Below are 26,380 nucleotides of genomic sequence, written 5' to 3'. Positions count from 1 at the left end.
CAAGTAAAGAGATCAAAAGGGCACTACCCACATTCAGATGGATTCACAGGTAAATTCTACCAAACATTTGAAGAATAATGAATAACAATTCTTCACAAACTTTTCCAAAATATAGAAGAGGAGAGAACACTTTCCACTTCATTGTGTGATGCCAGTGTTACCCTCATATCAAAACCAAACAAAGACATCATAAGAAAACTACAGACGAATATCTCATAAATATAGATTTTAAAACCATCAATTAAATACTAGTGTGCACAATCTGGCAATATGCAAAAAGAATTACAGACCACAACCAAGTGGGGTTTATCCCAGGAATGCAAGGCTAGCGATCTATGAAAATCAATCAATGCAATATACCACATTAATAGGATAAAGGGGAGAAGCCACGTGACCATCCCAACAAACACAAAAAAGGCATTTTGCAAAATCCAACACTCTTTTATGATAGAACACACAGTAAACTAGGACTAGAAGGGAACCTCCTAAACCTTATCAAAACAAAACAAACACAGCCCTGGCTGGTGTGGCTCAGTGGATTGAGTGCCAGCCTGCAAACAGAAGGATCACTGGTTCGATTCCCAGCCAGGGCACATGCCTGGGTTGTGGACTAGATCCATATGTCTGGGGGTGTGCGAGAGGCAACCAATCTATGTTTCTCTCTCACATCGATGTTTCTCCTGTCTCTTTCTCCCTTCCTTTCCCTCTCTCTAAAAATAAATAAATAAAATCTTAAAAACAAAATAAACCCACAGCTAACATCACATTTATTGGGTGACAGGGGTTTTCTTCCTACGATCAGAAACAAGATCAGAATGTCTGTTCTCACTACTTCTCTTCAACATTCAACTAATTGACAAGCTGATTAGGCAAGAAAATGAAATAAAATGCATCCAGAATGAAAGGAAAGATGTAAACTAAAGGGTGGGGCAGGTTTACAGCTGTTTCTATGGAGAATAATACAGTAATTAATAAATCATAATACAAGAATAAGCTCTCTGTTTTGTGTACTTAGACTGTAAACCTACTTTTTCCCCACCCTGTATGTAGTTACAAATAAAATACATGATTCTTTCTACACACACAAAGTCTTGGGGAAGCAAAATTCACATCTTACGTTCATTAAGTCCCATGGTTAGGGGACAGTAAACACTTTTAACCCCACTTAATTCCAGCCTACCCCACCCACCCACCCAATAAATAATCTTGAGCATTGCTAAGTTGCTGACTGTTTACTGCAAACAATTGTACTACTGCCTTTTGCAATGCTGCTGTCTGAAGACTAGCCACAGTTTTTGCACAAATGATAACCCTCTAAGAAAATTACTGGCTTTCAGTAATGAACATACCAATCATGAGTTCAGTCACCTTGGTAATTTTTCAGTGTTTGGCTTTAATGACCTGTTGTATTTTTTATTTGATGAGCACGTCCTTTTGAGTATCGTATTTCTTGCAAATAAACTACTTTCCTTTTCTAAATGCTGTCATTTTGAGTTCTCAATTTACTGGTACTTGATGAAATGCAAATTAAAATATCGATACTGTTTTTACCTATTAAATGGGCAAAGTTGTATTTTTCAAGATATTGCTCATTACCAGCTAGAAGGGCAGGAAGCTGGGCCCACCTGCATGACTAGTAGGCAATTTGGTTATATTTATTGACATCTTTAAAACATACCTTTTAAATCCTGTAATTTTAGTACCTGCAATTCAGCCAATGGATATAATTAGGTTGTATATCCTAAAATTAAAAAATAAACACTGAAATGCCATTGGCTTACAAATATATTTGCTAAGACTATTTAATGCCATGGGAAAATACTCTTGATTTAAGGTAAAATAAAAAAAGTGGAGTCATACAGGATGATCAAAACTTTTATAATGAAACCATACACATGGCATTAAAAAAAAAAAAAACTAAAAGGGAAGAGAAGCATTTTAATCACCACCCTGTCCCTTTCTTTAAGAAAAATAAGAAATCATTCCATTCTGCTGCCATTTAATAACAAAGAACATGAAAAATTATTGAGTTCTATTAATTTGTAGTTATATATAATGTTCTGTATTAAGGTCTGTTTAAGTGAGTGGCTAGAAATGAAGGAAAGAAGCAAAGAGGGTAAAAAAAGGGAGGTGGCATAGTGCAGAGGAGGAAGTGGGAGAGACAGACGGACAGATAAACAAAAGACTTAGAAACTTGGGCAGAATGATCAAAAGAAATCAATCCAGGGCACTGTTTCATGTTCTCTGTCTCTCTCTGTCTCTCCCCCTTTCTGCTCTTCACACCCTCACACTCCCACACACACACACACACTACCAGCTGTTGTTCAAGAAGGCTTCTATACTAGAAGCAAAGAACTTGGCTCTCTGAACCGACAAGAATACAGATTCTTCTGCAGATACGACAGGTATTCAAATGAAAGAAGTGATGTTCACTTCAAATCCTCGCCAGGAAGCATGGGCAGGGGCACACGGGCTGGAGTTGGCAAAGGACATCGGAGACCTATCAGAAGTTGTGGGTGGCTGTGCTAGAGGGAAAATAAAATCTCATTGCAAAAAGGCTCAGCACCCTCTGTGGAAATCACCAGTAAACAGCGAGCACGGGCTCCCACCTCCAGGAGGCAGGGACCTCAGGCTCAGATTACTGCATTATTTGTTGGAGTTCTAATTTAAAAGAAGGAAACCAGTTTAAAAACAAAATTAGAAGGGCAGGGGAGGCAAGGACTGGCCCAAAGGAAAGAACAGCCTGTTATTTACAAAGGACACACACACACAGGTGCAGACCTGTAATGAGGTCAGAGAGCCAGTGTACCAGCAAACGGAGCAAAAGTCTTTAACAAAGATCAAAAACAGGGGTAATTGCCAGCAGCAGGCCCCAGGTTCTACGGCAGCGAGCAAGCTTCACTGGCCTTTGCTGACACATAACTGTCCCGTGGACAGAGCTTTGAAATGGTGGGTCAGGGGAGGCCTGTCTTCTCTCAAGCTGAGACTCATACCTTGAATTGCCCAAGTTTGAGAATTCTTGACTGGTTAAGAGCCTCCAAGAGGTCTGCTTTAGTAATAGGGAAATGTCCCTGAGTTGGAATTAGCAAAGTGTCACAAACACAGGAGATTTAGCACTTGGTGGCTGGGAAATAAAGCAGGGTTCTTTGGCCCCGTATGAGAGAAACAGATCAAGTTAACAGCTTAGCAATTCAGCTCCCCACGGAGAGAACCCAAGAAGCTATTCGACACCTGTAAGCGCCCTGCTTGGTGTGGATTTCACGAACCTCAGGGCCTTTGATTCTTGTGATTCTTGCATGGTCATTTCTTCCAATAAGGCGATGGGGACCAAGCACTCAGGAGGCTGAAAATAACCTAGACAGAAAGTTCAGAGGCCTTTGCACATGTATCTGTGAGTGGGTTAATGACCAGATGCACAGAACAAAATATCTTCCTTCCCCATCCCTCCTGAGTCCTTGGACTCCAAAAAGTGGCCTCAGCCACAGGGCTGGGGCATTGCTGTGACACTATCTGAGGCAGATGTAGGGCAGGATTATAAATGACAAGGAGGTGCAGACAAAACCCCAGGAACGAGGTAAGACCTTCTGTGCGTAAGGAAGGCGGAGACTGTATGGCTCACCTGCTCCGTGACACGATGGTTACTGTAGCTGCCGTGAGGTCCCAATGACATAAAATGCACGTTAGGAAGCCAGCGCGCGGAAGGAAATCCTCCGAGAGACGAGAAGAAGGGAGGGGAATAGATCTGACAGCTTGTTATTGCTGCAGCTTCCTTAGCAAAGATAAGACCGAGGTGGGGTTTATTTAAAAAGAGACGAATTCTGGTGTGTACCCAGGGTGTTTGTTCCTACTGTATTTAATCTGTTGGCAGGAGCACGGAAGAAGTTATATTTGGGTAAACACTGTTTAAAGTAGTAGCCATTCCTGGCAGAGCAAGTTTGTAAACGGGATACTGAGGCGGAACCATGAAAAACTAGCGCAGCTTTGGCAGCACAGCCTTTGCATGGGCCTCAGCTGTGTTTTCTTAGAAACACAGACCATCTTTGTCAACAGAGCTTTGAACTCCCATTCGGGGGGAGGGGGGAGATGTCAGAGAGCAGAAGGTGTAACTGGCCGTCACACTCCAGTTCCTTAGAAGAGGGTCACACGGATCCTTCCCGGGAGGCTGCTCGGTCCGTGTTGCTAAACAGGATCGCAAACGGGGCTTAAAACATGGAGCCTAGGGAGTCCGCAGTTAAAGCGGTCTACGGAAGAAGGTGGGGATTGCTCCAAAAAGCGATTCGGCTGATCAGTGACTGCACCTGGAGAGTCTGGGACCCACTCTAGACTCTTGAAATGTGAACAAGGGGCAGGTGACGGGCATTGTTTTGAAAGCTCCTCACGTGGTTTCAGTACGGCGCGGGGGGGGGGGGGCATTGGTAGGGGACAGTGCACTGCTTTTCAAACTTGAATGGGCATACGAACCACCAAGGTATCTCCATTTATTCATTCATTCATTCATTCATTCATTCATTCATTTATTATTTTTAGAGAGAGGGGAGGGGAGGGAGAAAGAGAGGGAGAGAAATATCAATGTGTGGTTGCCACTCACATGCCCCCAACTGGAGACCTGGCCCGCAACCCAGGCCTGTGCCCGGACTGGGAATCGAACCAGTAACCCTTTGGTTTGCAGGCTGGCATTCAATCCACTGAGCCGCACCAGCACCAGCCAGGGCCCCAGGGGATCTCCTTTAACTCCACAGAGTTTCGTTTAGGCAGGTCCCCCCGGGGGGGGGGGGGGGGCGGAGAGCCTGCATTTCTGACGGGCTTCGGGCGATGCTGATGCTGTGCTGCAGAGGCTGCACTTAATGACCACAGAGGTGTCCAAGGCTTGCCCTTTCCTGGTGAGATTGGAATGAAGGATTTTCACCGGTAAAGTACAGTGCGGAGCTAATGATAAACCTTTTAAAAAATCATTTTGGTTAAAAAACCTTTCTTATCATGTGCGGGAAGAGAATAGGAGTCAGCAATCAGATCAGAGGAGCAGAAACGAGAAAACAACTTTCAATTTCAGTTACATTTTAGTTACTTCAACTGATGAATCAGTGAACAAAATGTGGGATAGCCCCGCGATGGACTATTATTCAGCCATGAAAAGGAATAAAGCTCTGATGCATACTACAACACGCATAAACCTCGGAAATATTATGCTAAGTAAAAGTCACAAAAGACCACATATTATATAGTTCCATTTATATGAAATAGCCAGAATAGGCATATTTATAGAGACAGAAAGTAGATTGGTGTTTGTTTAGGAGGGATGAAGGAGTGAAGGAGTGATAGCTAATGGGTAGAGGGGTTCCTTTTTGAAGTTGTGAAAATGTTCTTCTGAAATTGACTGTACTAAAAATCAACGGACTTGTACACATTTTTAAATGCATGGCCCTGGCTGGTGTTGCTCAGTGGATTAAGTGCCAGACTGTGAACTGAAAGGTCACCAGTTCGATTCCCAGTCAGGGCACATGCCTGGGTTGTGGGCCGGGTCCCTGGTTGGAGGCGCGTGAGAAGCAACCTATCGATGTATCTCTCATGCAACATATTTCTCTCCCTCTTTTTCTCCCTCCCTTCTACTCTCTCTGAAAATAAATAAATAAAATCTTAAAACAGGTGAATTGTATGATATGTGAACTACATCTCATATAAGCTGTTAAAAATTCCTGGAGGAAGGTCTTTGTGGTGCATATAAACAGCCAAACATGTTAGAGAGAATATTCTTTATGTGTTGCATATAAATATACATTATAGTCTTTATATACTATCTTCATATATTATATAGAGATATGTGATGTATAGAATTATAGCATAAAATATAAAGATTATATAAAGATTTGTAGGAGCAAGGCTATTTTTCTTAAAGGCAAACAACCCAACAGGAAAATAACCAGAGGCATGCACAGACAATTCACAACAGAGGGAACTGGAAAGGCTGATGTACATGTGGAAAGAGGCCAAAGCTGTTTGGAAATCAGCAAAATAAATATTAAAATATCAAGCAAATATCATTTTAGACCCACCAGCTAGGCACACACACACACACACACACATACGCACACAAACCCTATAAAACGTAGTGTGATTAATTAAGTGATGGCAAGTGTGGAGAAAGAATTCTCATATATATCTGGTGGGAGAGCAGATTGGTCCAAAATCTTTGGAAAGCAATTTAGCAATATTTCAATAAACGTGGTGTTTATAACTTGCTAGTATATACACGTGAGGAGGTCTCATCCATGTATATAGGAGGCATGCCTAGGAATAGTTTTCCATTATTTTCTATGTTAGTAAAAGTCTTCAATCTATATGCCATCAACAGGGAAATAGGTTACTACATTGGGGTTTATTCATATAATGGAAAATTAGGCAACAGTTAAAAAGAAGTGAATTTGAACTACTAAAGGCAATATAAATATTTAAATATGATTCATATTATTTCCTAGAAATGAGACTAAAGAGAGCAAAGGTTCAGGAGAAAATCAAGTTGATATATATATATATATGTACATATATATATATATATATATATACTTTTTTTTTCTTGGACCTGTGACACATCACTTCTGCCACATTGCATTGGCATATCAAGTCACAAGGACAAACCCTGATCCACGGGGCTGGGAGATAGACTGTCAAGTGTCATGGCTAAGGATGAGTCTTTGGGGACGGGTGAAGAATGGGACCCTTGTGGGACTCTCACATCGCCATGTCTTTGTGCCCTCTCATCAATGTTATTGTTTCAGGGACCACCTGAAAGGGAGCACCCCCTCACTGTCAGCTCTAGGCTGGATGCTGGGGACACACATGTATCTGCAGAACCCTCTGGCTCAAGGAGATAGTTTAGCTGGGAAGACAAGACACATGCACAAAAAGGTCAGTAACATTCAACTTCAAGAGAGAGAGGTAGGAATTAGTGGCCAGTAGAGAAAAGGACACTCTGGTAAGCAGAAGTGGCTTAAAGGAAGGTATATTGGTAGTCAGGCCTCTGTGGCTTTGTCAAATGGGATTAATGCCACCTGCCTTGAAAATGAAATGTTATGGGAAAGTGGCACATAGTAGCCTCTCAATAAATATTAACAGTATGTAGAAATTTAGTTCTAACCCTAACCTTCCTCCATGCCCCACTCACTCTCTCAGCTTCTGCCACCCTGTCCTTTCCTCTCTGACTCACTAGGCCTGTTGCCATGGCATGGCTTTGCCACGTGCCGTTCCCTTTACTTAGAAAACTTCTCCCTCCCCTGTTTAGTTTTACTGCATCCTGGTTCAAGGCTCACTTCCTCAGGAAAGCCCTCGGACTTTTCTGGCTGGGTCAATGCCATAGCTACAAAGTCGCTTAGCACGTTGTATGCCTTCAGTTAAGTATCGGTTGAATAAATGATGTTGATTGCGCTACTTTTGTGCGGTGCTGCCCTCAAGTGATTCCTCTGGGCATTGCAACAATTGCTTTTTAAACTGACCCGCAAGGGCTTTCACGCTTTTGCGAGTGCAGAAGCAAATGTGTACGGGGCCCAATAGGTGCATGAAAAGGTGTTCAGCCTCACTAGCCATCAGTGAACTAACTTCACACCTGTTAGGATGGCTATTACCAAAAAGACAATAGATACAAGTGTTAACAAGGATGTGGAGAAAAGCGAACCCTTGTGCACTGTTGGTGGGAACGTAAAGTGGTACAGCTGTTATAAAAAAACAGCATGGAGGTTCCTCAAAAAAATAAAACCAGAATTATCATATTACCCAGGAATCTCACTGGTGGGTATATCTCCAAAGGAAATGAAATCAGTATCTCAGAGAAATGTCTGTACTCCCATGTTCATTGCAGCATTATTCACAAAGTCAAGGTATGGAAAGTTGTGTCCATCAGTGAATGAATGTATAAATAAAATGTAACATGTATACAATAGAATATTACTCAGCCCAAAAAAGGCAATCCTGCCATTTGTGAAAACAGAGAAAGTACCAGACAGAGAAAGACAAGTACCATATGATTTCATTTATATGTGGAATCTGACAGGTTGAACTGATAGAACCAGAGAGTAGAACAGTGGCTGCCAGGGGCGGGGTGGGGGTGGGGGCGGTGAGGCTGGGGAATGGAAAGATATTGGTCAAAGGATACAAACTCTCAGTTAAAAGTTCTCAGACCTAATGTACATCCTGGTGACTCTAGTTAATAACACTGTATTTGGGGCCCTGGCTGACATCAGCTTAGTGAATTGAGCGCCAGCCTGCGAACCAAAGGGACACCAGTTGATTTCCAGACAGGACACATGCCTGGGTTGCAGGCCAGGTCTCCAGTTGGGGGCATGCAAGAGGCAACCAAACACTGGCATTTCTCTCCCTCTCTTTCTCCCTCCCTTCCCTCTCTCTAAAAAAAATAAATAAATAAAAATGGCTAAAATGGTAAATTAAAAAAACAACAACACTGTTTTATCTTGAGATTTGCTGAAAGAATAGATCTTAAGGGTTCTATGACCACTACCACAACAAAAAGGTAAATATGAGTGATGAAAAGCTTGTGAGAGTCATTTCACAATGTGTATATATATATATATATATATATCAAGTCATCATGTTCACATCTTAAATCTATGCAATTCTAATTAGTCAATTATGCCTCAATAAAGCTGGAAGGAACAGGATCCTAAATGAGTAAATCCTGAGGAATAAGTGCAAGATTTATAAATCCCCCTACGCCCGAAATAAAACGTGAGTTTCTGTTCAGATCTTACCAGAGACACTTCAGTCTTATCTTAGTTAGCTATTACTAGGCTCTGAACCCACCCCACTTTCCTGCTGCCTCATGGATACCTCCTTTGCTCTGCTCTGACTGCATAACTACCTTACCCACACACCTGTGCTCCTCATTCCTTTCTGATCTATAGACCAGCATGTTCTCTTGCCTCCCCGGACATCTCCCTTTTAGGGCCACAAGCAATTCAAACCAAATGTGAATGTCTTTTTCTACCTGGGTACTTTCCATCTTGAAGTTCCCTAATGTGTTCACGGAACTGTGAAAAGCAAATTACTTGTTTCCTGACTTCTCTTGAAACCTGATACTATTTATAAATAAGAAAATTGAAGCCTAGTGAGGTTATGTAACTTTGCCCAGAGTCACACAGGTTCAAAATCCAAATCTCTCCCCTGATTCCAAAATCCTGAAACTAAGTGTGAGCTCATTTTAAGGGGCCAGAAGCTTTTGCAACTTGTAGGCAAGAAACTCTCTAAGAAAAAGAATATGGTCTTGGCCAGGGAGCTCAGTTGGTTAGAGCTTAGTCCTGATACACCAAGGTTGTAGGTTCAATCCCTGGTCAGGGCACGTACAAGACTCAACCAATGAATGCATAAATAAGTTGAACAAAATGTTGTTTCTCTCTCTTTCTCTTTAAAATAAAAAAAATAATTAAAAATAAAAGCATATGTCAGGGAATGTACAAGACTGAACAAATGAATGCATAAATAAGTTAAACCACAAAATAGTGTTTCCCTCTCTCCTTAAAATAAATAAATTTTTAAAAAACGAATATGAATTGAAGAAAACAGGTAGGTACAAGGCCTTAGAAGTCACTTGTATAAGTAAGGGTCTCGAAGATTAAATTTCCTCAGCTTAATGGTAAAATTGCCTCTAAATGAAAACTTGGAGATAGACATGTCTATCTCCAAAGTTAATGAAGAGGGAAACCAGAAGTAAAATTAGGATGTGAAGAGGTTTTTATTTTCAATATCTACTACCTTATTTGCTGAAACTTCTTTAAAGCATGAAAGGTCCGTCCTTTAGAAGTGGCATTTCCCAGGTATGTTCCTGGAGTCCTCCCTGACAGCAAAGAGCAGGCAACAGGTATTTTGCTTCCGTCGGAATGTCAGTGTCAGCATAAGAGGGAGAAGAAATAAATTTAGCAAAGACAGACATAAGTGGGTGCCCAACATCCAGGGACAGAGTCCAATCAGATGTCTAAGTGGACAGAGGGCAGAGTGAAAGTAAAATTGCTGTACATCAAAATCTGTGGTCAGTATTAAAAAGTCAAAATGAAGCCTAGATTCTTAACAACTGCCAAGCAAAAACTCAGCTTAGTTCATAAGAAGTGCATGACCATCTAAAACCTTGACCAAAAAGTCACAGGAACAATAATTTTTTGTTGTTGTTGGCAGTCTGCCCATTGTTTAAGACAATCATTCCCAAAGAGTGACCCCTAGTGGACAGGAGGGTCATAGGTCACTGAAACCTGGAATTTCCTCAGACAAGCATCTTACGTGTCAGTTTGTATTTTTTTTAAAGCCTTCTGGGGTTTTTGCCTAAATGGTGATTTTTGAAGGTCATTTCTCTCATTGCTAAGTGGGAATAATATTTATGTTGTGTAGCTCATAGGATTACTGTGAAGATAATGAAAAGCAGGAAATCCAATCAACATATGAAAGGAGAAAAACTATGATAGATATCAATAACTGTTTGTGGCAGAGATAATGCTGTGTGTTCATTAAATTAAAATTTTTTTTCTGAGTTATAACTGCTAAACTCCATTTCGCAGCCTCTCCAGCCATTCTGGCCAATGATACGGGAAAGAAAAAACGCCACTTCCAGGGGGTATGTTCTATTTGATTCTTCACTCTTCTCCTGTGTGCTGATTGGAGATCAATTTTCAGGAAGACCTGGAAACCGTATGCTGGCAATGGTAGGGCCTCTTTGAGCCTGGATTCCCATGTGACTCTATGGAGAAAGTGACCCCCCGCCCCAACCCCACCTCCTCAGTCCACATTAGACTACAAAAGCTATAAAAATTGTATTACGCCACTGAGATTTAAATGTTATTTGTCACAGCAGCTAGCATAACTTACCCTAAGACATTGCTAAAAAGGTGCTTGAGGAGTCAAGACAAGCGATGGAACTTGCAAAAATGTCAAGAGATTTGGGAGGGCTTATGCGTTAGTCACTACAGCTTTGCGTCTGTTTTCGCAGCCCTCCTTTGTACACAGGAGGCTGTGTTGGAATGTGGGAGGGTAACCTGGGAGTGTCTGCTCTTCTCTTCTCCAGGACTAAATGGTTAAGTCCAGACTTCGTGTATATAATTGTCCCTCCTTCTCTAGAATTAGCACCAGCAAGGTCCATGATTTGTAACATGTGCTCTTTAAACACTAGAGTGTCCTCAAGATGTCTTCAACATTTTAAAAGCTCCTAATTAGAAATAGGAGACTTTAGGTAAGTCTACATGCCAGCCGTCATTGCTGTAAACCATGTCTAGCCAAAGTCAAAAGGAGGGGCTCTTTAGCATCCCTTCCAAAACTAAGGAATGAAACATCTCAGCATTTTACACAATGAGAGTGAAATAGAGCCATTGGAAAAGTACCTTATCATTAAACTTAATGCACCCTGTAATTTGTTAAGTTGGTTAGCTAATAGAAGAGATAACAAATGTCGGTGAAGATGTGGATTAAAGGGAACCCTGTGTGCTGTTGGTGGGAATGTGAGGTGGTACAGCTACTATGAAAAAAAGCATGGAAGTTCCCCCCAAAATTAAAAACACAACTACCATATGATCCAGCAATCCCACTTCTGGGTATATATCCAAAGGAAATGAAATTGGTATCTTGAAGACATAGCTGCACTCCCATGTTCACTACAGCATTATACACCATAGGCAAGAAATGGAAACAACCTATGTGTCTACACACACACACACAATGGAATTAGCCATAGAAAGGAAATCACACCATATGTGACAACATGACTGAAAATGGAGGAAATTATACTAAGTGAAAAAAGCCAAAGGTAAATACTGTGATCCCACTTATCTAAAGAAGTTGAACTCATAGAAGCAGAGAGAACAGTGGTTGCCAGGGGTTGGGGGTGGGGGAAATGGAAAGATGTTGGTCAAATGTTTGATTCTATCTTCTGGAACTCCTATCAGATGTACATTGAGTCTTCATATCCTATTTGCTACTTCTTAAGTTCTCAAATGTTTTCTTTGCTGCTTTCTGTTAATATATTCTGATCTGTTTTCCATTTTGCTAATTTCAACTCCAGCTGTCAAATATGTTATTTAATCTGTTCAATGACATAAATTATGTTAATGTCTAGATGTTTTTTTTTCAGTCAGCCTGGTTGGTTTTTGTTGTTTTTTTTCCATAGCAATTTGTCCTTAATGCTTCAACCCTCCTTTTATGTCTTCATTTTAAAAATTACCTTTCAAGGCATAAATCATATTGCTCAATTGTCTGAAACCCTAGGCGTTTAATTCTTGTTTTAAAAATTCTATTGACTTTCACTCATAATGACTTCGTAATTATCTTAAGTGCATATTTGGTGGGACCTTATGTACGGGAAGCCTGTGTAGCCTGGATCCAGTGTGGATTATCGTAGTGTTTCCGTGTTTGCTTCTGCCAGCTGTATTACTGGCCCAAGTTCCAGTTTTTATGCTTTCTGCTTGTGGTTTCCTGGATATAAGAATTCAAACCCAAAATCTGTTTGTGGTGCTGGATTCATGATTACCTATTTTCAGAGGAGGCATTTTTCTCTACCTGGAGGCCTGCTTCCTTGTTTCTGCCTATATATGGGTTTTCTTACTCCAGTTTGTTCCTGACAGTGTAGCCCTTGGAGGGCTTCTAGGTCCAGCACAGTCTTTATAACCCAACCCATTAGACAGTAGAGAGAATTCCCACTTCCTGCCCTGGCAGCCAGAGACACTGTGGCTTATTACTCTGGCGATCAGGCCCATATTTGTCTTGTTCTCCTGGGGATTTCACTCACATTTTTGTGAGAACAGCCCTGCATATAAAAAGATGCTGGTTATATTTTCCTAGCTTTTCTAGGTATTTGAGGTGGGAGGCAGGGGCGGATTTCAAGTTCATTAATCCCCTGGCTGGCTAGGACTGAAAGGCGTCCATCCTACAAGTCTGTGTTTATTGCAGCATTATTCACAGTGGCCCAGACAAGTAAACAAACTAAGTGTCCTTTGATGGATGATAAAGAAGAGGTGGTACATATTTACAATGGAATACTACTCAGCCATGAGAAAAGATGGAATCTGCCATTTGCAACACATGCATGGATCTTGAGAGTATTATGCTAAGTGAATCAAGTCAGACGGGAAAGGACAAGAACTGAATGATTTCACCCATCTGTGGGACAAAACTGAAAGCAACAAATGAACAAACAAAACAAATAAACAAAACGCAAAGACACAGACAACAGTATGGTGCATACAGAGGGGAAGAAGGGTAGGGAGTGGTTGGGAAGGGTAAGCGGGGGTCAAATATCTGGTGACAGGAGGAGAATGGACTTTGCGTGGTGAGTGCACGATGCAATGTACGGATGATGTATTATAGAACTTTGCACTTGAAACTTATATACTCTTATCAATCAATGTCACTCCAACAAATTTAATTTTAAAAAATCAGCAAGCACTGGGAAGAAACACAGACAAATGGAAACAGATGTTTGAAGACTGGAATTAGAAATGAAGCTTTTCTTTTAAAAAATGTCTTTTTATTAGTGTTAATGCAGTACAATTCAAGGGGGGAAAAAGAGCTGACCTAAATAAATAAAGTTATTGATTTTTTTAAAAGATAAGATCAGTAGCACAGGTTTTTTGGGGGGCCTTAAATGTTTATTAAACCAAGCTTTTACATTATATCCACCTATAGTCTGTAAACAAATACAGTACACATGTTAAGTAAAAGGCTCTTAGATTAAAATTAATGGAAAAACTACAGAACCCTTTGTCCACTGGTGCCTCACCACGCCTTCGGCCAATGCCATGGGCCTGTTAAATAGTTCCATGAAAACCCAGAAGGAGTTTAGCTCAACCCCACCTGCTAGGATGGATTTCAAGACAGGTCCTGGTTCCACATTATAATGGACTGGGTTATAGCAAGGCAATGGGGTAGTTTTTACATTCACAAACTGGCCGATATAGTACAAATTAAGCTTCTCTCCCGATGTCTCCCTCTCTGTTATCATAATTAGTGAGAAATGACAGACCACAGGTGGCTACAAAAATAGATAACTCATAGAGCAATAAATATCTGCACTTTGCAGAGCACAAACTTATAAAATTTGCCTTTTTCCATAATGTGCAGAATATCTTAAGTATATTCAAGAGGTACAGTCAACAGACTTCAGTGTGGTAAGAGCATTTGTAAGGAAAAAACAATCAAGTACAAACCCAGAGCAGGAGGCTGAATGCAGATGAGAACATACAAAAGACAGAATTCCTCACCTCTGATTATCTTACTTAATAGACACCAGTTAGCTTATAGCCCTTTATGTATCTTAAAAGTAACACTTTGTTACCTATGTACAAACTTTAAAAAGGATTAATCATGAGATGAGCAAAAATTAATTAACTTAATAGTGGCACTAAAATCAATAAAACTTGGAGCATTTTGTGTGTTTTCAAATACTTCTGTGGATGGGGCCTCATAATGCCCCCCAAATGTTTTGGATAGTTTTAAAAATTCCCACAAAAATCTATTTTACAATCATTTCAGATATAGGGGCAATAAAATAAAATAAAATAAAATAAATCCCAAACTGGAAAATAAAAAAGGTCAAAAATCTCACAGTGACTGAAAAATCCATGAACATGTAAGTGACATTCATATGTTTGCTTAGCAGTCTGTCAGGTGCTATGTAACGTAATTGTAATGCTACCCTGAAACCAAGCTCATTTGAGAATGAAGCAATTCCCATTCTAATTCTAGAATTAAAAGCACTCATTCCCTATAATGTGCGTTTCAGAGAGGTTGATCTTGTTGGTGTCGCCTTAAAGCGGCACCATAGCTTCACGGCAGACCTGAATTGTAAAACTGAGAACTAATGCGATCACAGGTGGCTATTCACCCCAGTTACGTACAGGGAGTGAAGGGTATTAATTTCCTTGCCAAAAAGTCTCCATAATCTAATGTGTCTGGACCTGGCTAGGTGAAATAAACAGGTTCCACTGACATACTAACATATATTTACACCTTCAAGATTCAGCTTTCCCCAAACTCATGTGACCTTGCCAGGGAACACCCAGAACCACCCACCACTGGATCCCAGGACACTCGTTTCCTATGGAACATGGTTTGAAAAATGCCATTCTGAAGTAGTGCTTCTAAAATTGTAGTGGCCATCGGAAGCACATGGAAGGTGTGTTAAAGCACAGATACCATACCCCAGTTTAGATGCCTGTGGCGGGACCTGGGAACCTGCATTTCTGAGAGACTGATGGAGTGAGGAATACACTTTGAGTCTAGACTAGTGATTTTCAACCGGTGTGCCACAAGAATTTTTAACGTGATACCCGACTATACTCTTTTTTTTTTTTTTTGTCAAATCACGAATATATTTTTGGGATGCTGCACAATTTTAGTTAATTTGTTTATGCGTGTCATGAGATGAAAAAGGTTGAAAATTGCTGGTCTAGACAATGTCCCACACAAATCTCAGCTGCAGGAAGCCCTCTAGTAGCCTCAGAAAAGGCTGCACGTGGCATTTGCCACAACCAATTAGCTGGAGGTCAAATCAGCTCAGTGACGTCTGAGAAGGTCCTGGGGCACCTTGGCAGGGTGGGAGAGCACTCGGCTTTAGACTCCTGGTTCTGCCTCTTCCTTACCAGAGGACCAGGCACAATGACAGCAACTTAAGAGGAATAACAGCGTCCCCTCTCAGAGGAGCTGTGTAGCCTAAAGGAAATGTCTGCATAGAAGTGCTAACACAAAGCCTCATACAAGTATCATTAACCAGAAGAACGTGCCAGTCACAGCAGGAAAACCCCAGATGAGTTTTCTGTCTCCTGCCGCTGCTGAGCCTTTGTGAAAGCACATTCTGGCAACTAATGAAGAGAAAAGAGGCTAAAAATGCAGAAAAGTGCAGTGAGAGGAAGATACATAGTGCGTTCCTTAATTAAAAATACCTAATTGTTAATAAAAAAGAAAAGAAAAGATCAACTCACAATCAAAGTCATTAGTTATGCTGGCTTTGAGAGAGGGTTTAAGTCAGTCAGTTGATCTTTGAATGCACTCGCTCTTCCACTCTACCGCGCTATTAATGCTGGTTAAATTTTAACATCAATGAGAAAAAAAAATCCCTTCACTCAAAGACAAATGAATTAGATCTAAGAAATTTTGCCGAGATCGTTCCAATCTTGTAAGCTACCACAGTGGGAAAGTTTCAAAGTAATTTTTAAAAAGGACTTTTAATTTTGGTTCATAGAAACATCCACAGAATGAGACATGAACACACACTCATGCGTTCACATATGTGCATCTAGTGGTTGCCCATGATTTGCTTCTCAAAATTAAAAAACAAACCTATAAAAATGCATACACATCCATGATGGGATTACAGTCAAGCAAACATCTTGCTGCCAAGTCCCAGTTTCCATGTGAACCCAAAAGACTGATCGGAGTGGTAGAACCTTGCCCGACAGCTGCACGGTCCACTTTATAAATGCTCTGGATGGCTCTGGAGACAAGACAGCATCTCTTGAACGGGTTTGCCTTCGTAGCAGATCTGATACACGGCAGTAAACAAGGGGAACCTAGGTGGGGGAAAGGCGAACAGACAAGTTAAACCATCTGGTTTACTTCAGACAATGAATTTGTTTTTCTGGCCTAATAGGTTGCAGGTTAGTGTGCTACTCGTGACCACCTCCTACATTCCTTTATTATTTGCTCTGCGGAGAGCCTCTGCACTGTTGGCCGTAAGATCTTGGTACGACCTACATCATCCTCTGCCTAACTGGAGTGCGGTGTCTACGAACAAGTCACGTGGTAGACCTTACGGGTTAATCTGTGGTCATTCACATAGAGTTGTGGCTCAGGTGCTTGGTCAAACCTAGAATGTGTCCAAGTTTCTGTCACTATTTAATTTATTTAATTAACTAATTATTTTTTAATCCTTACTGAGGATATTTTTTATTATTGATTTTAGAGGTGGGGGGGTGGAGAGAGAGAGGCATCGATACGGGCAGGAAACATCGATCAGTTGCCTCCCTCTCGTTTGTGCCCAGACTGGGGATCAAACCCGCAACCTAGGTATGTGCCCTGATGGGAATCGAAACCACAACCGAACCCACAACCTTTTGGTCTACAGGACAACATTCCAGCCAACTGAGCCACCTGGCCTGGGCTTCTGTCACCATTTAAAAAGTCTGGAGAATAAATTTAAAGTTGCAAGGAGGTATTGCTCTCTCTTCTCCAGAAAGAATGAAGACAAGGCAGCCCACACATCACCATGAATAATTTAGCCTGGAATGCTCCTGCAAGAATCAGTGTAGGGACCCACAATTAGCAGAGCACAATCTCATGTCAGAAGCCGGATTTATTTTGCCTTTTCTTTTAAGATGTGAATGCATATAAATGAAAGTTTGAAATGGATGAGGGTGTGAAGGTATGGGGTAATAATCCACTGTAAGAAAACATAATATTATCCCAGGTACAGCTGGCTCAGCAAGTATTATGGCACATATCACTGAGGAAATAAAGTTAATGTCAATCAGGCTTTTAAACACATGCACATGCACCCCCCCACCCCAAAATTAGCTTGACAGGATCAAGAGCCTTAAAGGCCATCCTGAAAATTATCTAGTTAGAATCCTATAATGACAGCTGAGGTCGTATATCTTTGTGACTGTCTATCATTGTGGGTTTTTGAAGGTTCAGCATATGTTATTTTTTGGAGTCAGGTAGACTACTTAATCAATCTGACTCCATAACTCTGGGAAAGTTTCGCAACCTCTTTGGCACACAGTAGGTGTGCAATAAATAGCAACTTATAAAGGCAGCGACAGATGGCCACCAGGTCCCAGACTGTAAGCCCCAGGAGGACAGGGCCAAAGTCTGTTTTGTTCGCCTTTGCATCCTGGTGCCCCACACAATGCACAGGAAAAGGCAGGTGCTCAGTATCTGATGAATGTCTTCTTGGGAATGGGAGTCAGAGCCTGGAGATTCTGGCCTCTTCCACTGTATTTCCATAGCTTAGTTCTCCTGTTCCTAGGATGAGAATGACTTGCATGTTCCCAAAGCAGGGTGGCAGGTAGTAATTGGCTACCCAAGCCATTCCCAACCACCTTTTCTCCTTACTGAGATCGGAAACGGACTAATACTCATGTTCTCAACCACCTAGAATTAGCCAAGTAAGCAGGTTCTAGCCACCAAGACATAAACATCTGTTGAGAGTTCCCGGGGAAGATATTTCTCTACTTGAGAGGCACTGGAGGAAAAATGTGCTTCCCTAGACTTCTCTTGTGGCTGTGATGCTTGGAGCTCCTGCAGCCATCTTGAGCTTTGGGGGAAGGACAACAGGATCACTGAAATTCTACAAGTAAATCAGGGGCACTGAACTGACACCAATTCTGTCCACTTCCAGACTCCTTGTTATGTGAGAAAAACCACCCTATTGTTCAAGGCACGTTTAACTGAGCATTGCTCTTGCAATCCAAAGCATTCCCAGCTTTCACAACCAGCATTTCCAAAACGTACTCTGTTGATGGGATATTAAGAGATATGGAGTGTTAAGGAGAAAGGGGGACTCCTGCCTCTGGAGCTAACACTCAATCACTAGCTATACTGCCCATCTAAATGCAAATTTTATAATATAGAATGCTATAAGGCCAATTAGAGCAGTTTGTGGAACTCTCTAAGTAAGGTGAAAGGTGCAAGGAGGACCAAAGACAGCATTTCACAGAAACATTGAAGAAACCAACCAATCGGCAATCCCACTCATGGATATCAAGGAGGGACGTATGTGTTCGGCTTCAACTAGGTGCAGGAACATGCAGTATCATAAACAGGGGCTCAGCCCTCAAGGAGCTTTCAGTGTTGTTACGGGCCAAACCCTATCCATCATGCAATGAAGTCCTAACCCCTAGCACCTAGAATGTGACTGTATTTGAAGACAGGGCCCTTAAGGAGGTAATTAAGTTAAAAGGGTTTTGTTAGGGTGTGTCCTATACCAATATGGCCGGTGTCCTTTTAAGACTACCCTGCCAACACCCTGATCTTAAGACTTGCAGCTTCCAGAACTGTGAGAAATACATTTCTGTTGTGTAAGCCATCCAGTCTGTGGTATTTTGTTATAGCAGCCCTCACATACTAATACAAACACCTTATGCTCACACATACTCATTAAGATACATGTACAAGGAAATGTAATAAAGCAAATTTTGTAATAGCAGAAAAACCCAGACATCTTTAGTATCTATTAGGAGGAAATTGGTTCTCCCCTACAGTGGAATGTTCCACAGCCATTAAATCTCTAGGTGCAGACATAAAATGATCTTCAAAATGTATTCTCAAGTGAAGAAGAGCTGGGGACACAGTGGAGCATGGAGTCAGGTCCCCATTACACCTACGACAGGGCTGGATGGAAAGGCACACTAACCCGAGAAAGCTGCCTCTTCTAGAGTGGGGATGCAGACTCACTTTTCACTGTGTGCCCTTGTTGTATGATTGACATTTTTTTAACCAAAGGGATGTGCTCCCTCCTTTCTAAGTTGAAGAATAAAAGTAAACTGGATGTTTATGCAGTAAGTCCCTAGCACATGAGTAGCAATATTGTCTAAACCAGGAGCCTGAGAACTAAATATGGCCTGTGGCCTGTTTTTGTTACCACCTGCAAGCTGAGAACGATTTCTACATTTTTGAAGGGCTGTATAAGAAAAAGAAGACGGGAGGGAGAGCAGCCTGGGGTGAGGTATTGTGCACCGTGCCTCGCATGGGTGGCGAGTGCAGGCCACGTGTGTGAGTGGACGTGTGAACGTGAGCGTGTGGGGGGTGTGTGAGGCAAGTGCCTATCCGCCCTGTGCCTCTCTCCCCGCCTACACGTCGATCTTATTTGATGGGTGGTGGCCAAGCCCTGCTGGGCTGAACCGTGATGAAAAGCTCCTCCCTGGGGCACTGTGCAGCTAAAAAAGAGAAAAGAAAAAAAAAAAAGAATATACAACAGAGAACTGTATTTGGCCTACAAGGACTAAATATTTATTACGTGGTTCTTTACGGGGAGAAGTTTGCTAACTGCTGGTGTAAACGATAAGTTCAAAGCAGGGGAAGTTACTAGAGGGCATGAAAGAAGGCTTCTCTGAGGACAAACCTGCCTTTCGGGTGATGCAGCTGAGGTGCCCGTCAAAGGGGGTGTCCAGGCAGGCCTACCAGCAGGACAGGAGTCTGAGAAGAGGTGTCCAGGGCAAAGGGAAGTCTGTTTCACCCTGGGAAGGTGTTGTAGGGGATGATGGGACATGCTATCCGGAAGGTCAGTGGGTACAGGCTTACCTTCGAGTATTGCAGGTTCAGTTCCAGACCACGGCAATCTAGCAAGTACTGTGATAGAGCACGTAAATAAACCTTTTAGCAGTGGAGGGCCTTGTCTGCAACTTGTGAAAAGGCACCACCGGTGAAGTGCAGCAAAACGAGGTATGCCTGTGCTGGACTAAGACGGGCTGCCTCAAATGCCCTCCCAGGCGCTGCAGGCTGCAGGAGGCCTCTGAATTTGCTTCCTCAGGGGAGAAGGGACCACGGCAGCCATCTGGTCTACCACTTTGATGTTGTGGGTAAAGAGACTGGGGCACAGGACGGCTAGAAATATGACCTGTGTAAGACCACATGGCTAGTAAGACGCGAAGAGGCCTTGAATGCTGCCCGACTGCTCACTGCTCTTCCCATAGAAAGGGAGGAGGATCAGTGCAGTGATGAAATGAAAAAAGAAAAAAGAAAAAAAATCAAGGCAGGAGGTGGTACACAGGGAGAAGAAAGTCAGAACTCGGCTCTGCCTATGCAGGTGCAGGGGGCAGGTGAGGGGGAGGAAGAGTCCCATGTGGCTCTACACTCTGGCCTGGGAGAAGGGGAGTCCCCTCTAGGGGCCTCCTTAAGCACAGGTACAGCCTGTTTGATTTCTAATCAGAAGAAAGCAAGTGGGACATGACTGAGGAGGGGCGTCTGCTCAGAGCTGAGTTTCACCTGCTCGATTACACCTGCTTTTTAAATCAGGCAGGTCCTGATCCCAGAACGCTGGTTCCAATATGGGATCCTCCTGAAGTGAAAGGATGGATACAGACCACCAGCCACCTTGTGAATTCATAAAGTCCTATCAAACGCACCTCTTGGTAGCAGGCAGATGCCACTTTAAAATCTGTGATTGGCAGATACTAACCATCACCAAACACCCAGGTATTTTTTTTTAAGACTCTAAACAAATTCCTGATAAAGACTTAATGGTCACTGAAGTAGGCCAGCTGCACACAAATGCATCACTGTCTGCCGTTAAATATGAGAGAAGACCATGCTTGTCAGAGGTGTTTTCCTTTTAGTCATGATTTCAAGGTAATTCTCCTCCTCTGGAGGCTTGTTTATGACTTCCATCTCTTGCCTGGCTGGTTTCGAAAGCCATTTCAGAAAAATAACATGCAAATTAAAGAAGGAAGATGAATGCCCTGTCCTCCCTCATTTTCCACGTTCACAAGGGAATTTTTTGGGTGATCAATCTGTACTGGTTGAAAAGAGGAGAGCAGGGTAAGGTAAGGATGCCAGGTTGGGACCAGGAGACACCTGGACTGACCTGAGGGGATGGAGCTGTGACCTGAAAGACACAGCCTGTAACCCAGCTCCTCACGCTCCCAGGCACCCAGACCTCCCCTCTCCCAAGCAGTGTTACAGAGGGTTAAGGATATGCAGAATATGCCGCACAAGCATTTTCTAGGTGGTGTGATCAGCATCACGACTATGGAGGAAGGCTCAATGAATCAGTGAGATGAAGGGCCAGGAGCAGCCTCAGGAAGGTCGGGCAGCTTTTGTGGTGCTACGGGGCTTCTTTCCTCGATTGGGTGGCAAATCAAACTGACCCAAGCCCACCTTCAGCATGGGACCAGCCTGGAGGGGCAGTGGAGGCTGGACGCACGCACACACGCATGCATCCATGCACACGGGGAGAGACTGCAAAGGCTGCTCACCAAACCTTAACACAGCTCACTTCACTGCTAGTGGCACCATGCTGGCGTGATGTGTCTTCCCTTCTTTTCTGAATGATTTGGCAGTTTATTAACAAGACTTGAACTGAGCTCTTCTTCCTGAAGTTGAGCTGGTTTTGTGTTTTGTGCAAACACTCACTTTCAGGGGAGGCAGACGTTTCCTATAAAAGGACGGAGCCAACGCCCTAAAGCTCTGGCATGCTGATCACAGAGCTGTGCTCGTGGACACTGACTGCGCTGGTGGCCATGAGCGAAGTGGGATGATAACCATTTCTCTGGTCTCACGGGCAGCGGGTGACTTACTTGTCCAGCAGTCCCTTCTGTTTGAGGATGCGGTACACTTCAGCAGAAGTCTGAGGTCCCTGGAGCTTCTGCCCATTCAGCATCTCCTTCTCCAACTCTTCAATGGTCTTAAAAACAAAAGAATGAAAAGAAAAATCTATGGTAAAGACTAGAGAATCACTTATTTCAAGAGGAAAGTGGAGAAGGGGAGCTGTACTCCTTTGCTACCAGCCCAGGAAAGAGGAAGACATATAAGATCAAGAACATAAGCCTCAAGTATCTTTAAGTGAAAGCAGACAGGTCAACAGGACAAACCAGCAAACCACAAATTCTGGCCCCCATCTCAGCTGGACTGTAGCTCACCCCAGCCCAGGGGTCACAAGGAGGAGGGAGGAGTGCAGGGAAGGCAGGCCAGGGGTTACCTTTCCAGTCCTGGCAAAGGCCTCGGCGACCCTGCGGTTCCGGCCCCCGTAGCAGGTGGTGATCAGGTCAGCCACGCCACAGCTCTCCAGGAAGGTGGCCGTAGACACCTGGCCCTTGCAGAAGATCCTGGCGAAGGCAATCATCTCCATGAGTCCCAGGCGGATGACAGCAGCTTTGGTGTTGTCTCCACTGCGGAGACCATCGCAGAACCCAGCTCCCACCGCTACGATGTTCTGGGAAGGAGACAAGGAAGCCGGGAGGCCGTCACGCACACGCTGCAGGTAAGGATGTGGGGAAGTTCGGGGGAGAGGCAGGGACAGGGACCCCTGGTTCCTGCACCACCCTCAGTTCTGCTCTTGGACCATGAGTGAGAGAGAGAAAAGAAGGAACCGTTTTCAGGACAGGAACCCAGATCTGTGGTCAGTGGGAGGCAATCAACTGACGACGAGCATGAGCCGAAAATTAGAAGGCTGATAGGGGTCTCCGGTTAAAGTCTGTTTGCACAAGCTGCTTTACCTTTTGGGTTTGTTTTCAAATCAGATATCTTATTTATATATAACATGCTCACAGAAAAGTACACAAGTCATTAGTGTATGCCCCATGAGAAGCTGCAAGGATAGATTCAGCCATGAGGTCCTTGCCAAGGAGTTGACAACCTAGTTGGGAAAAGAGACCCAACAAGCGTATCACGAGACACAAGGACGGCAGCGGGCTGACAGCAGTGGGAGCCCCAAGCTTCGTTTCCAGCAGGGAAGCTGCACAGAGGGGTGGCGTCTGAGCCAGGCCTCCCGTCAAACGGAAGATCAGACGAGCACGTATGACGAGCCATGCCTGTATGGTCGCACAGCGGCCCTCGCTTGGGACACCAGGTGAGCCCCCTGCCCCTTTCCACCTCACCAGCTCCTTCACCAAGAACGTGCGATGCCGGGAAGAATGCAAGTATTCTGACTCTGTCTAACCACACAGCATTTTTCTGTAATATCTGATGACTATCCATGGATTTGTGCCTTGAGAGATATTAAGACATGAAGCTAGTTGGTAACAAACGGGAAATCAGTAAAAGTAAGATAAATATGTCTTTTTTTCCTCCAAAAGAAAGTCTTATTAACGAAAGAGAATGTTTCGTAAAACATCAGGCCTATTAAAATCAGACGGATGAGGTGGAAAACGGAATGAAATGGGGAAGAGAAATGTCTCCTCTGGCTGATGTGCAATTTTTGATAAAATACATCAAACATGGCACTGGTGAGGTCAGGCTCAGCCGAGAAAGAGATCTGGCCACTTCGACACATCCATGGCTCACCGAGACAGAAGCCACAAAGCCACTGCAGATGAAAAACATTTGAAGAGGCCTCCTGAAGCTTTGTCTAAGTCCCACAGATAGAACTCGCCCTCCCTGAAGACCCAGGGCATGGGCAGGAAGAAGTGGGCTGGAGAACAGCTGGTGGGAATGGAAAAGGCCCAGAGGTATCTTCTCTTCCTCGGAAACAATACTAGAGCTTACTTTGGCTGTGGTAGTCCTTTAGTTGCTATCAACACAGAAAGGAAAACGTTCTGTAAAATAACCAGAAAGCTGACACAGACATGTGGAGGTTTTAGACAAATTCACTATTTCTGTGTCTAGTCTCTCAGCGTGGTCATGAGCTACAGCAGACCAAGGAAGAAGCTTCCAAGGGGATCACTTCCTCGCTGCGAAGGCCTGACTGTTTAGACCCTGCTTCCCACAGCTGCAGGCAGAGCTGATGAGGACTCAGTCCTCTGCATTTACAGCCTGACCAGGGCGCATATGTTTTCAGACTAACTTCTGCCTGTGCCTGCAAAACCTTCTCAACCCTTCCCGCCACGTGGCGGATGCACCCCGCAGGTTTCATCGGCTCGCGGACAGCAGTCCTCCATCCCCGACTACCTGCTGTGTGCGCGCAGTGAGGAGGACGCAGCCAGTTCCTGTCTGGTAGCGTCCGGTGAACAGGAGGTGGGGTGAAAGGAGCCCTACGGGATGGCGAGGGACGAGGACGGATCCGGTTCTGCAGCTCTGCTCCAGAGGGGACAAGCGGCCAAGTCCTTGGAACACCAGACCTTTTAGATGCGGTGCTGGGCAGAGACTAAGAATCGAGTGTTTTATTGATGTTACCAAGGCAACATGATGAGACCTCGTATCCAAATGGTTAGATTGCTGAAACTGCTCCCTGATGCCCCCTGGACTGTGTCCCTGTGTCCCCCATCATCACACGTGATGCCTCCTGGAGGTTACCTGACAGACCAACCCCAGTCAGTGTCTACGGACTGCACGGGAGAGAACAGGACTTCAGTTCAACAAGAGGTTCCGAGACACAGAGGTGACAGGGCTTACTAAAGTGACTGTGGGAGCCACGCCAGGCCCAATGCACACTCTGTCTCACCGGAATTCTGACAAGTGTGCACGTGTCCTCCTGGCTGGCTCCCACAGGTTCAGCGGCTTGCTGAGGATGCAGCTGGGACACGCTCTGAGTGCCTGGTCCCACAGCCCCACCCTCCCCTGTGCCCGGCCGCGTCCACACTGTGGCACATCTGGCCTGGCCCCACTCTCCCTGGCTCAGAGACCTTCCCGAACCCTCTGCTATGAGATGTCAAAGAGGAGGGCCTGCCTGGCTCATGGAGGCTTGGGAGGTGAAAGGAACAGGCTCAGGAGGAGAAAAGCCTGATGGGGGAAAAATAATAAAAATAACAATGAAAGTTAACCTTCTCGAACTGTTCTAAGTGCTTCATATATTATTAATGCATCTTAATCTTCCCAACATTCCTACAAGGCAGGTCCTTTTCTCTGCACAGTGAGAAGTGAGGAAACTCAAGCACACAGGATAAGTAGCCCCAGCACCCACAATCAGGTCCTGCAGAGCTGGGTTTCCAACCCAGGAGACCTGGCTCCTGAGTCCTCTCTAGGGCATGGGTCAAACCACACTGCTCTAGGGCCTAAGAGTGAAAGGCACAGAGGGGCCACCTCAGAGTCAAGATAAGAACTTTCTTTCTTTCTTTCTTTTTGTAACGGGAATTCTGGGAAACAGAAGTAGGAGGAAGGGGATATTATTTTATTTTATTTTTAAGAGAGGGAGAGAAATGATGTGTGGTTGCCTCTCGCATGCCCCCAACCAGGGACCTGGCCTGCAACCCAGGCATGTGCCCTGACTGGGAATCAAACCAGTGACCCTTTGGTTCCCAGGCCAGCACTCAATCCACTGAGCCACACCAGCCAGGGCAAGATAAGAACTTTCTAATAGGAAGAGCTGACTCCATCCAACTGAAAAGACTTAAGAGGCAGAGGAGTGAGCTGTCAGTCTCTGGAAGCATCCAAGCAGGAGCTGTAAGGATGAGCACCAAGCCCCAAAGCACTCAGAGAAAAAGCAGGTGAAGAGTGCCCATCGCTGGGGGCTCCGGTCATCATGTTGGCCCCTTCACTGCAGGGCACACAGGTTGGGACCAGCTCACAGTCTCCACTAGACATCTAACCTTCCCACAGTGGGGTGGGGTGGGGGGCAGGGGCTACTGCAGGGTAAACTCCTCCCACTTGAGGGGACCCTGGGCCCCAACCCAGTTTAATCAGCTTATGATGGATCCTGAAATCCTCGCTCTCTCCCTCTGCCACTTATCACTGTCAAAAAGAAAAATAAACACACTGAGCCCGTCAGATTGTGTTTGAATAGCATTCGAGCAGATGTCCTCTGAGATTGCTCAGC

General features: G+C 43.9%; 1 protein-coding gene and 1 non-coding gene across 2 annotated transcripts in view; one reads left to right on the top strand and one right to left on the bottom strand.

The window, feature by feature from the left end:
* Positions 1-13,560: 13,560 nt before the first annotated feature.
* GPD1L (glycerol-3-phosphate dehydrogenase 1 like) overlaps positions 13,561-26,380 on the bottom strand; it is a 39,755-nt gene continuing 26,935 nt past the window's right edge. Inside the window, exons 6-8 of the mRNA XM_090284426.1 lie at positions 22,670-22,903; positions 22,269-22,375; positions 13,561-16,544 (exon numbers count right to left, since the gene is read on the bottom strand). Of these exons, the coding sequence (XP_090140552.1) occupies positions 16,448-16,544; positions 22,269-22,375; positions 22,670-22,903 (438 nt within the window). The 3' untranslated portion in view covers positions 13,561-16,447. The remainder of the gene's footprint in view (positions 16,545-22,268; positions 22,376-22,669; positions 22,904-26,380) is intronic.
* LOC150005222 (small Cajal body-specific RNA 2) lies at positions 19,669-19,902 on the top strand. Its single transcript, XR_016512565.1, has one exon.

This window comes from Furipterus horrens, unplaced genomic scaffold, assembly GCF_987537825.1.
Source record: "Furipterus horrens unplaced genomic scaffold, mFurHor1.1.pri manual_scaffold_7, whole genome shotgun sequence".
Lineage (NCBI taxonomy): Eukaryota > Metazoa > Chordata > Mammalia > Chiroptera > Furipteridae > Furipterus > Furipterus horrens.
Note: the sequence above shows the minus strand (reverse complement) of the source record. Positions and strands in the feature narration are given on the sequence as shown.